This window comes from Muscardinus avellanarius (assembly GCF_963383645.1).
Source record: "Muscardinus avellanarius genome assembly, chromosome: 12".
In the NCBI taxonomy this organism is placed as follows: domain Eukaryota; kingdom Metazoa; phylum Chordata; class Mammalia; order Rodentia; family Gliridae; genus Muscardinus; species Muscardinus avellanarius.
Genome location: NC_137798.1, coordinates 71,774,445 through 71,787,775, shown reverse-complemented (window position 1 = coordinate 71,787,775; position 13,331 = coordinate 71,774,445). Strand labels below are relative to the sequence as shown.

The 13,331-nt window shown below is 36.4% G+C and overlaps 1 protein-coding gene across 9 annotated transcripts in view; it reads right to left on the bottom strand.

Moving 5' to 3' along the window:
- Positions 1–13,331, bottom strand: part of GPHN (gephyrin) — a gene marked incomplete at both ends in the record, with an annotated part of 546,660 nt that overhangs the window by 106,530 nt on the left and 426,799 nt on the right. For all 9 annotated transcript variants that reach the window (XM_080706865.1, XM_080706872.1, XM_080706867.1 and 6 more), the window contains one exon: positions 8,747–8,884. In XM_080706865.1, coding sequence (XP_080562991.1) covers positions 8,747–8,884 — 138 coding nt within the window. The remainder of the gene's footprint in view (positions 1–8,746; positions 8,885–13,331) is intronic.

The following is a 13,331-nucleotide window of genomic DNA, read 5'->3' as shown; positions in this document are numbered from 1 at the left end:
TGGGGATTGAAACCAGGAGCATTCTATTTCTGACATATATTTCTTCTTTCCTCCTCCTCCTCCTCTTCCTCCTCCTCCTCCATTATTATTATTATTATTATTATTATTATTACTACTACTACTACTGTGGTATTGGGATTGAACCGAGGGACATTCTACTTCCAAGCTATACTCCTAGCCCTTTTGTAATTTTTATTTTGGAACAGGGTCTTGCTAGGTTGCTGAAAGTCTTGGTAATGTTGTTGAGGCTGTCTTCAAACATGTGATCTTCCTGTCTCAGCCTACCAGTACTAGGATTACAGGTACATGCCACCAAGCTTGGCCCCTATTTTCTTTGGAAATAGAGTCTTGTTAAATTGTTGAAGCTGGCTTTGAACCTACAATTCTCAGCTTCCCAAGAACTGAAATTATAGGTGTGTGTTACCATGCCCGGTGTTTTCCTCACCTTTAAAGTAAAAAATGCTACTTGATCTCCAAGTTACCTTCTTTTAATATGTTGTAAGTATTTTGTGTGCTATGTTCTGAAGTTCTTCCCCAGAGCTAGCTTATGTCTATGATCTCCCAGCAATCACTTCCAGTATTTCTGCACATGATATACATGATATATCTTTAGTCTTCTGGTCTTATTATACAATTTACTCAGTTATACAAAAGAACTCATTTTAGAGATGTCACAACTTCAAGTTGGTTCACAGATTCAATGGTTCTGAATTTTCCTTACAAAGGATATGCTTTACTTTAAGCGATTCTGTAATATGTAAGTTCCAGAGTATTTGCAGAGACCAAAAATATTTGAGATTTCAGATAAACTGTGAAGGCCTTTCAATCCCCTCAAAATACTTTTCCTACTAAGAGATTAACAGATAAAATTAAATACTTTAGAGGTGCATCTAGCTGAAATAAAAATGAACTCTGAAGATTTGCTCATTAAAATGCAAATGTACTTGGTAAATATAACATTTCAATTTATAGTGACTTACACTTAGAATGTTCTGTCTTTCTATGCCCATGTTATTTATCAAAGCACCCATGACTGATAGTGAACAATATAACAGTTCTATCATAAAGCATGCAGATATAAAGCAAAAGTAGTTAAACCAGTTAGAAAAAAAGGTAGAAGTGGACATGAGGAAAGTCTTTACAGAAGAGAAGCTCTGTAAGCTTGATCATAAAGAATATGTAGTAGTCAGCTAGTGAAGTAAAAGTTTCAAAGAAAAAATGATATAAGAAAGAATTTAAGAGAAAAAGAAAACATTTTGAAAAGAATTTAAAAGAAAAAAGAGAACATTTAAGAAAGAATAAGAGGTAAAAAACAGCAAGTCAGGTTTGAGGAGAAGCAAACATGATGATAATGAGGTAAGAGAGGAAATTGAAAAACTAGAAGATATTAGTTTATTAAGGGCTTCCTGTGACATGTCAGTCATCTTCATACTACTGAAGGGAGTATGAAGGAAGTATTAAATACAGTTTTGCCATTCCATTTGAACAGATTACTTTGGTACCAAATTAGAGAATGGATTAGGATGATATTAACTGGAGGGAGCATGTTACAATAATCCAGTAAATTAATAACAAAGACCTCAGCTAAAATAGTAGCAGTGGGGATGGAGAACATGAAATGGATTAAAGAGGATACAGAAGAAACAAATATTGTAGAGAGAGAGAGAAAATAAGTTTAGAATTTCTTATGCTAAATTTATTAGCAACAGATATGTAACATATATCATAAATGAGTTTGGAGCTCAGGCAAGGCTGGGCAGTGACATATTTCAAAATAACTTTATAGGTATCTGAAACTACTGGCATGAATGAATTCATGTAAATTGAATGTATTAGATGTGAAAAAGGGCAAAGAAAAAACCCTCTAAATAAAACTTAAATCAAGGAATTGAGAGAGGAAGGCAAGCCTGCAAAAGAGCTAATAAAACACACAAGTATATTGTTTACTTGTCTCTACTCTACTAGACTATGCGATCAATGGAGCAGTTTTATTTTTAATTCATCTCTGTATATGCATGACTTAATGTAGTACCTGTTTTAGTAGATGGTTATATTTGCTGAACAAGCTGAACTATGCTTTTATATATGATGCTGTTTTCTAAATACTCAATGAACATACTTATGAGGTCTAATTAAAAATCCTTTTGACACTGTTTGAATTATTGTAGCTTTATATGGTTTGAAATCAGAAAATATATATCTTCTAGCTTTGTTCTTTTTCAAGATCGTTTTGGGTATCTAGAGTCCATATTCCATATTAGGATAGATTTTTTTTCTGAAAAATAAATATATAAATATATGATAGTTTCACCTAAAAAATAGAAAAAAATATTCTCTGGTAAGAAAGAAAGCAAAAAGAAATATTGAAATGTTTTCATGTAATTTTAATTTTTCAACATTATTTAGTTAAAAGATTATTATTTCCTCCACCAAATGTGCGTGGAAACCTTGTCAAATATAACTTGACAATATATGGAAAAATTTAGCTCTAGGCTTTTATTTAGCTCCAATAGTTTATATATCTGCCTTTAGAACAGTACTACACTGTTTCAATTATTGTAGCTTTATATGGTTTGAAATCAGAAAATATACATCTCCTAACTTTGTTCTTTTTCGAGATCGTTTTGGGTATCTAGAATCCATATTCCATATTAGGATAGATTATTTTTCTGAAAAATAAATATATAAATATATGATAGTTTCACCTAAAAAAAAAAAAAGAAAAAAGTATTCTCTGGTAAGAAAGAAAGCAAAAAGATATATTGAAATGTTATCTTTATGTTATCAAAAGCTTGGTATCAGACAAATGAAACTGTTATGTGAGATTATCATTTTTAATTTTGGATAAATTGCTATAATACTAGATGTCAACCACTAAGCCAAGCATGGGAAGGAGGGATGGGGAGGGAATGGGGTGGGGATTGGGTAGGGGTTGACTGGCGATGTGTGCATGTATGTCTACAAAAGTTTTCTTTGTATCCCACTATGATGTATGAATACAGTGCACCAATAAAAAATAAAAAAAAAATCCTTTTGCAGCTGGGTGTGGTGGCGCACACTTGTAATCCCAGCATTTGGGAGGCTGAGACAGGAGGACCGTGGTTCAATGCCAGCCTCAGCTACTTAGTGAGGTCCTTTGCAACTCACTGAGACCTTGTTTCAAAATAAAGAATAATAAAAAAAAAAAATAGGGCTGGAGGTGCAGCTTAGAGTGCCCCTGGTTTCAATCCCCAGTACTACCAAAAAAAAAAAAAAAAAAAAATCCTTTTGCATTAAAAATTGAGTTTGATCAAACTCAAAGGTTGAACACAAACCTCATTATATTTTCATCATTCTTGGTGGAAATATTTGAGAAAAAAGTTAAATATCTATGAAGAGTTTGATTATTTATAAGTGACAACTGTTCTGATGAACAAATGAAGAAGAAACAATCATATGAGGGGAAAAATAAATACATCTGACAGCATTTTTCTCCTGGAGGAAAAATGAAATGGCCATTTCTACATCTCCTTCCTTAAAGGAATAGAATCTCTAATCAGATGTGACTTAGAGTATACAATTCAATTATCTACTTATTTATTACTTTTCGGCACTGGGGATTGAACTCAGAGGCATTCTACTCTCTAAGCTATACCCCCAGCCCTATTATATTTTTACTTGGGTCTTTCTAGGTTGATGAGAGTCTCACTACTTGCAGAGCTGTTCTTGAACCTGCAATCCTCCTGTCTTAGCCTCCCAAGTATTAGGATTACAAGTGTGTGAAACCATGCCTGGATAGAGTACATGACTTATTTTGTTTCCTCCCTCCTCCTCCTCCTCCTCCTCCTCCTCCTCCTCCTCCTCCTCCTCCTCCTCTTCTTCTTCTTTGGTGGTATTGGGGTTCCTGGAAACACTTCTACCTCTGAGTTACACTCCTAGACCTATTTTATGAACCTGCGTGATCCTCCTGTCTCCGCCTCCCAAACACAGGAATTACAAGTGTGCACCACCAGGCCTGGCTCCTCTTCTTTTTCCCCCAGTACTGGAGAATTAGCCCAGAACTTCACACATTCGAGGCAAGTGCTCTACTTCTACCACTGATCCAAATTCCCCTATTAAAGGTGTAATTGTGTTTTTCTCGATGGCTGAGTAAAATTCCATTGTATACATTATCCCACAGTTTTGTAATCCATTCATCTGTTGATAGACATCCTGGCTGGTGATACACATGCATTAGTTTGGCAGTTTGGTTTCCTTTCTTTTGGATAGATACCCAGAAGTGGTATTGCTGAATCAAATGATAAGTTCATTCCCATTCTTCTGAGGATCCTCCATACTGTTTTCCAAAGTGGTTTCTGAGGATCTCCATACTGTTTTCCAAAGTGGTTTCCAAAGTTAATTTGCAAATCCACCAACAATGTTTTAGGGTTCCCACTTTTCCACATCCTCTCCAGCATTTGTTGTTGTTTGTGTTTTGAATGATTGCCATTCTAGTTGGAGTTAGGTGAAATCTCTGGGCAGTTTTAATTTGCATCTTTCTGATTGCTAATGATGTTGAGAATTTTTTCACGTATTTATTAGCCATTTGAATTTCAGAACTCAAGAAATTCAGCGCTAAGAAACCAAATAACACAATCAAAAAATGGGCGTGTGAACTAAATTTTATTTTAGAACTTAAGTCTATATTCATATATCTTGGTTTGCGTTGACAATGACTTTTTTTTGGTGCTGGGATTGAACCCAGGGCCTTATACACACTAGGCAAGTGCTCTACCACTAAGCTACATCCCCAGCCCTTACATTGCCATAAATACCTGAATATTTTTTTGTGTGCGTGTGTGTGGTACTGGGGATAAAACCCAGGGGCATCCTATTTTCGAGCTACACCACCAGCCCTACTTTTTATTCTTTATTTTGAAACAGGGTCTCACTGAGTTGCAGAGGGCCTCACTATGTAGTTGAGGTTGGCCAGGAACCTGTGCCTCCTGTCTCAGCCTCCCAATTACTGGGATTACAAGTGTGCACCACCATGCCCAGAAGTACTTGAATATTCTACATTTAATAATAAAAAAAATTACACTAAAGTTGATTTCTGAAATAACATAGTTAATTCCTGACAATTCCCTACTCTAGTGAGTTTTGTAATCTTTATTTCCTTTAATGAGGAATAAAATAAAAACATCAGAAAAAGTTTAAGCACAACAATATCTATCCTATGTATATATCCACAGATAAAAGAATGCTAAAAAATATGTAGGATGATTGGAAACTGTATAAAAATATTTTTTTTTAGGTATAGTCAGGAACTGATGAGCTAAAATATGGCATCCAATATCCACTAATTTTATGTCTTTTAACATAATTTGTAAGAGCTGCAATGATTACTTTAAAATATTTTAATGCTGGAAGAAGAGCACTATCAGGTAGAAAAAAAAATGTTAAGCATTGATACTTGAATCTTATTTCTTTTCTATGTTCTAAGTTTCCTTGCAGAAAAATTAGAGTGTTTATATAGATCTTCTCCAGTGTCACTGCAGTTTGAATATTTTATGATTCTATGCATGAAATTCTTTACTTATGAAATTCTTTTGTGTTATTTCTATCTGCATAACAAAAACAATTAAAACTATTTTTATTCAAATTGCATTAAGTATAACCTCTTGGCTGAAGGGACCACAGCGTTATTGACTTTAAGTTCTCCTCAGGAAGTTGGGTCTACTGAGATTTGATGCTTAAATGTAACTTCTATGGTTAACTGTTAAAAATGGAAGTTTCTGATTAAAAACTGAAAACATGGGGAATGCTGTTGCTTTGGTTTAGATATTGAATGTTACCAAAGGCCCATGTGTTAAAGGCTTGGTACCCAGGGTGACACTGTTAGGAGGTTCTGTGGTCTTTAGAAAGAAGAGCATTGTGGGAGGTACTTAGGTTACTGGGACATTCCCTCAAAGGGGGCTGTGGGATCCCAGCCCCTTCTTTCCTTCCCTCACTCCATCTCTGTCAAAGCCATGAGCCAACAAACTTTTTTTTTCTTTATAAATTAATTATCTGAGATATTTATTATAGAGAGCTGACTAACACAGAAAATTGGTACTGAAAAGTGAAATTAATTGTTGCTCTATATGTAATGATTTGAAAGTTTAATGAATTGGCTTTTGTGAGAGTTTGAAAGAATTTGGAGAAGTGGGAGAGAGAAAGCGTAAAATGCTGTACATAGAGCTTAGTGGGTTCAAATGACCAAAATGCCTACCAAAACGGGAATAGTAAAGGCTATGTGGGTGAAGTTTCACATGGAAATGCAGACTTAAAGAGAAATTGGAATAAAAGCCATATTTGTTTACTCCATGGCAAAGAATCTGGTTGCATTTTGTCTATGCCCTGATACTTTTGGGGATGCTGGACTTAAACACAATGAACTAGTTTAACAGGCAGAGGAAATTTCAAGGACGCATGAGCATTTAATGGCTGTTTTAGCCAAATTCACAGTGAGGCTCAAGGTCAAATAGGAGATAAACAGAAAGATTTGAAAAATTCTCAACTTGGCCAAGGAGGATATGGTTGCTAACTAGATTGGAAGCAGTAACAAGGAGCCAAATACTTTGCCTTGGGACAATAGGAAAGATGCCTGGAGAGCATCTCAGAAATCTGCAAGGCTACCCCACCCATCACATGTTCAAAGGTATAGAAATGTAAATTTGTTACAAAGACTTTCCAAGGCACCGTTTTTTTCAAAAAAGAGAATTGAGGTGATTGACTCCAGATTTATTTACTTGTGCTCAACAAGGCATCCAGAGACCACTGCAGCCTTGGTTCAAGTGGTCCCAGGTATGGCTCCTGCTGATGGCATTGTTCACATGATGCTGGCTTTGTAGGCATGAGGAATGCAAGCGTTCTGGAATCAGGCAGCTTCTACCAAGACTTAAATGTAAAACCTGGGAGGGCTAGGTAGTGTGCTGCAGGACTAGAGTCCCTATAAGGAGCAATGTGTAGTGAAGTAGTGAGAATTGAGCTGAAGCTGGGATGGAGGCCCAAGAAAGGCAGGGTGACCAACAAGGTACTGTGTTCATCAGGGCAAGCTTATTGGTAAGTATGCCAGACCAAGACAATGACCATGTGGGCTGCAACCAGCAAGGCCACAGGGGAGGGGCTACCTATACCCTTACTAGCCCACAGCTTGCTACAGTGTACTGTATATAGGTGGTGAATACGGAGCTTTAGAATTTAATATTTGTCCTATTAAGTTTCAGTCTTGATTTGGGCTGAATCCTCTTTACTGTTTTCCCATTTTTCCCTTTAGGAGTAGAAATGTTTTTCCTGTACCTGTCTGGTCATTGTATCTTAGAAGTATGTATTTTGTTTTTATGAGGGCTCACAGTTGAGTTTGCCTTTAGTTTTAGAGGAGATCTTGAACTTGGACTTTTGAACATTGCTGGAATAATTAAAGATTTGGGGACTCCTAGTGCTGGACTAATTACATTGTGAGATAAAAATGAATGTTTGAGGGCCAGAGGCAAATTGCTCTGGTTTGGTTATTCAATTTTTCCTGAAAGTTCATATATGAAAGGCTTAGTCTCCAGAGCAGCACTGTTGGGAGGTACTGTGGACCTTTAGGAGGAGGGATCTTTTGGGAGGTTGTGAGGTCACTGGAAGCATGTCTTTGAAGGGGATGAAGGGACCCTGGCCCCTTCTCTTCCTTATTTGTTGCTTGATGGCTCATGAGGTGAATGGTTTGGACTTCCTTAAGTGTATAAACCATGATGTGCTACCTCACCCAAAGCTCAACGGCACAGGGCCGCGAGATCATGGGCAAGAATCTCCAAACATATAAGGCAACATAAAATTTTTCTCTTTATAAATTAATCACCTCAGATATTTTGTTATAGTGATGTAAAGTTGACAAATACAAACTGTCTTTCCATTATCTTTCTATAAACAGCTCTCGATGTGCTACTGTTATAAGAGCAACAAATGAGAAGATAGGTGAAGCAGGAAAATCAAGATAAGACTGATTACTTAATGATCCATGCATAAATCAGGATATATTAGCATATTTTTTATAGTTTACATTTAAATCTAGATACACCTCCACTTATGATGGGGTTATATCCCTGATAAACTCATTGTAACTTGAAAGTATTATTAAGTAAAAAATACATGTAATACCTAGCTTACTGAATATCATGGCTTAGTAACTGGGAGCTGCAGATGGTCTGACTGCCCAGCATGGCAAGATATTATCATAACACAGAAAAAAATAAAAGTGCAAGATTTGAATTATAGTTTTTCTGAATATGTAATGCTTTTACACCACCTAAAGTTGAAAAGTTGTAAGTCAAACCATTGTAAGTCAGGGACCTTCTGTTGGTATTTTCCACAACAGCTAAAGATGATTACTAGACACATTAGATATTTCCCATATCTAACAAAAAGTGATTAGATAGACTCAGACTTAACTATTTTCTTCACTCAGTGCTGACAATTCTCTCTTTAGACTATAGTATATGTATTTTGAATAAGAAAAAGCTAATTATTTCCATTTTTAATTAAAAGGAGGCTTTAAGGTACTATAAAATTATGGTGTTATAACATGATGCTGTTCAACAGTAAGGGTGATCCTATAGCTAAGTTGAAATAAGAAAGAATGATGAAAATTGTGACAATGACTAATAATTTTCTTTCAGGAAATCAGTGCCTTCATGTTTTATAAATCTGTTAGTAGATTGGAAAAATTAAGAAAAGAAAGAACAAAAGGCAAATATGATAGTACCTCGGTAATTGATAATTTCTGTCCCAAGCACCGGAGTCATCTCCAGGACTGTGATAAAGGCTTTGTCCATAGATGTCAGAGGAAAAGGAGACATGCGGTGTCTTCTAGCCACCTTGGTGATATCCACAGCACTGTGACCTAAATAGGAAAATAATTAATTAACTGAGAATATGATGCTGAAATACTGATAAAAAATTGGAAAAGACATACATATTAACTACTTCCAATTTCAACTGTTCCTTCCAAAATATTACCAGGTATGAATTTATTTCTCCTGCTTCCAAAACATGGCCTGCGGACTTGATTTAATGTTCCATGAACATTAATGTTTGTGGAACATTAAATCAAGTTGCAATAGTATCATATGCCAAAACCTGGTTGATGCTTTTTGAGTATTTACTATGTGTAAAGAGACTGTAGTAAATTAACTTATTATTTTAACAACAATCTTATAGTGAGGCACCATCATTAACTTCTTACAGATGAGAGGTTTAGAGAGGCTATATATATTTGCCTAAATCACAGAAGAGTCAGGATTCAAATCTAGGCTGTCTTGGCTTCTGCAATGCATGTCCTCTCCACTAAAATTAGAATACTTGTTAGTTAGTAAAATGAAGTTCCCAAGCACGAATTTATTGAAGATATATATAGTTACTCCTGGCACATGCTTGTAATTCCAGTACTTTACTTAAGAGGCAGAAATAGGAGGACCGCAGGTTTGTAGCCAGCCTCAGCAACATAGTGAGACCCTGTTTAAAAAAAAAAAAAAAAAAAAAAGGACTTCCGGGAAGATGGCGACCGAGAAAAGCGGGGCTTAAGAGCCCCGCTAACAACCAATCTCCATTACCACAAAATCAGCGCCTTTCATAGCCAGAAAACACCATCACCAGAGAAACAAAAAAATCACCAGGCTCCAGAGAGAAAGCGGACTGAGAACAGAGCTCAGAGCCACAGAGGAGATAACCGGCCTCACGTCCGAGGACGCGGCAGCAGCGCCATACTGCTGGCGGCAGCGGCAAATTCACCGGACGGCTACAGCAAGCCGAGGTGAGTTTCGGAGAAGAGGATCCCCACGCCACATAATTGTCAAAATGACCAATGTGGAAGCCAAGCAGAGAATCTTAAAGGCAACAAAAACAAAGGACCAAGTGACATTCAGAGGCAAAGCAATGAGAATCACTCCAGACTTCCCAAACCAAGTCATGAGAGCCAGAAGGGCTTGGAGTAACATATTCCAAACTCTGAAAGAAATCAACTTCCAGCCAAAAATTCCCTACCCAGAAAAACTATCTATCAAATTAGATGGGGAAATAAGAAGCTTCCATGACAAACAGAAACTGAAGAAATTTATGTTCAAAACCAGCGCTAGAGAAAATACTCAAAGAGATTAACTACAAAGAAGAAATTGGTAACACACACCAGAAGCAGAGAAATAAGATTTTCCATCCAACAGTCAACTAAGATTGGTTATCTGTAGAGATTCATTATTTATGTTAGTCTTTTACCTATCTCTAAATGGTATTGTTTGCTTTTATTGTTGCTAATTTTTAGGATTTCTAGTTGGAATATTAGTATACCTTCAGATATAGAATTTGGAAATATTTTATCCCATTCTATCAGTAACTGTTAACTCTGTTTACATTGTCTTTGGATATACAATATTTTTTTATTTTTTAGGGAGTTTGTATACTTTTCTGTTGCCTGTGCCATTGAAATCATATCCAAGAAATCACTGCCAATTTCAATGTTGTGAGGTTTTATGACCCAGATTTTCTTCTAAAAGTTTATAGTCTTAAGATTTATATTTAGGTCTTTTATCTATTTTGAGTTAATATTTGTATATGGGATTAGGTAAGGGTCCAAATTTATTCTTTTTCATGTAATTATTATTTTTCAACAATATTTAGTTAAAAGATTATTATTTCCTCCACCAAATGTTCGTGGAAACCTTGTCAAAAATAACTTGACAATATAGGGAAGAATTTAGCTCTAGGCTTTTACTTAACTCCAGTGGTTTATATATCTGCCTTTAGAACAGTACTACGCTGTTTCAATTATTGTAGCTTTATATGGTTTGAAATCAGAAAATATATATCTTCTAGCTTTGTTCTTTTTCCAGATCGTTTTGGGTATCTAGAGTCCATATTCCATATTAGGATAGATTTTTTTTCCTGAAAAATAAATAAATAAATATATGATAGTTTCACCTAAAAAAAAAAAAAGAAAAAAATATTCTCTGGTAAGAAAGAAAGCAAAGAGAAATATTGAAATGTTATCTTTAAGTCATCAAAAGCTTGGTATCAGAAAAATGAAACTGTTCTGTGAGATTATCATTGTTAATTTTGGATAAATTGCTATAATACTAGATGTCAACCACTAAGCCAAGCATGGGAAGGAGGAATGGGGAGGGAACGGGGTGGGGATCGGGTGGAGGCTGACTGGGCCATGTGTGCATGTATGTCTACAAAAGTTTTTTTTGTATCCCAACTATGATGTATGAATACAGTGCACCAATAAAAAAAAATAAAAAAAATAAAAATTATACATATTCATGGGATATCATGTGATGTTTCAATACATGAATATGCATAATCAAATGTTCATTTTATTTTAAATGTTCATTTTAATTAATAAATTTACTGGAAATTTAACCCAGGGGCATTCTACTTCTCAGCCACACCTTGAGCCCTATTTTCAAATATATATATTTGGTACTGGGGTGGAACCCAGGGGCTTTCTACCTCCACGCTACATTCCCAGACCTGTTTTATGCTTTATATGGAAACAGGGTCTCACTAAGTTGCTGAGAGCCTCAACCAATAGCCGAGGCTGTCTTAGAACCTGTGCGAGTCTCCTGTCTCAGCCTCCAAGTGCTGGGATTACAAGCTTGTGCCACCATGCCCAGCTATGTTTTTATTTTGAAACAGGTCTCAGTAAGTTGCAAAAGGCCTCACTAAGTTACTGATGCTGGGCATGGATCAATCCTCTTGTCTCAATCTCCCAAGTACTGGGATTACAACCATGTGCCACTACATGGATTTATCTAATGTTTAAGTCAGGATGAATATATCTGCCACCTCAAACATTTATCAGTTCTTTGTGGTGAGAACATTCAGGATCCTTTCTTCAAGTTTTTTTTTAATATACAGTATATTATTGTTATCTCTAGTTCCTCACTGTGAAATAGCATACCAGAACTTCTTATTCCACTCAGAATGTCACTTAGTACCTATTCATGAAAATTTATGCCCCTGTCTACTCTCACCAGCCCTTGGTCAGCTTTTTTAGACTGTACATATGGGTGAGGTCAAGTATTACTTATCTTTTTGTGTTTGGCTTATTTTGCAGAACATAATAATCTCCAGTTCCACCCATGTTGTTGCAAATGACATGACTTCATTCGTTTTATGACTGATAGTACTCTATTGTGTGTTACATTTTTCTTTATCCATTCATCAGTTGATGGACACTTTAGCTGTTTCCATTATTGGCTATTGTGAAAGTACTGCAATGGGCATGGGATTGCAGATGCCTCTTTGACAGAATTATTTCATTTCTTTTGGATATATAGTGGAGTGCTAGATCATAGTTCTGTTTTCAATATTTTGAGAACCTCCATACTGCTTTTTTTTTTTTTCAGTACTAGAGATTGAACCCAGGGGCATTCTACCTCCAAGATACACCCCAACCCTATTTTTTACTTTTTGGTTTTTTTTTTGGTGGTACTGGGGTTCCTGGAAACCCTTCTACGTCTGGGCTACACTCCCAGACCTATTTTTATACTTCTTTTATTTGGAAACAGGGTCTCTTAAGCCAGAGCGGCTGGCTTCGAACCTGCATGATTCTCCTGTCTCCACCTCCCAAGTGCGGGGATTACAAGCGTGCACCACCATGCCGGGCTACTCTTTATTTTTTGAAACAGGGTCTCATTGAGTTGTAAAGGGTCTCACTAAGTAGTAGCTGATGCTATCCATGAACTGTGATCCTCCTGTCTCAGCCTCCCAAATGCCGCGATTATAAGCATGTGCTACCATGCCCAACTCCTGTTTCCTATCAATTTACATTTCCATCAGGAGTGGACAAAGGTTCCCTTTACCCCACATCCTTGTTAGCACAAGAATGTACTCTTTTTATATCAATTATTCTTATTGGAGTAAGGTGATGTGGTGATATCTCAATGTGGTTTTGATGTGCATTTCCATGATGACTAGTGATGCTAAGCACTTTTTCATATACTTCTTGGCCATTTGTACATTTTCTTTTGAGAAATGTCTATTGCCCCTTCCCCTCAATGGTACTGAGATGAAACCCAAAGACATTATTTAGGGCCGTGCTAAGTTGCTGGGGCTGGCTGTGAACCTGCAATCCTCCTGTTTTAGTTTTCCCAGTACTGGGATTACAGGTGTGCACCATAACATCCAGTTCTATGACCATCCTTCTTAGGGATTGTGGTGTGTGTGTGTGTGTGTGTGTGTGTGTGTGTGTGTGTGTTTCTAGAGACTGAACTAAGGGGTGTTCTGCCTCTGAGTTACTCCCCCAGCTCTATTTAACTTTTTATTCTGAAACAGAGTCTCATTAAGTTGCT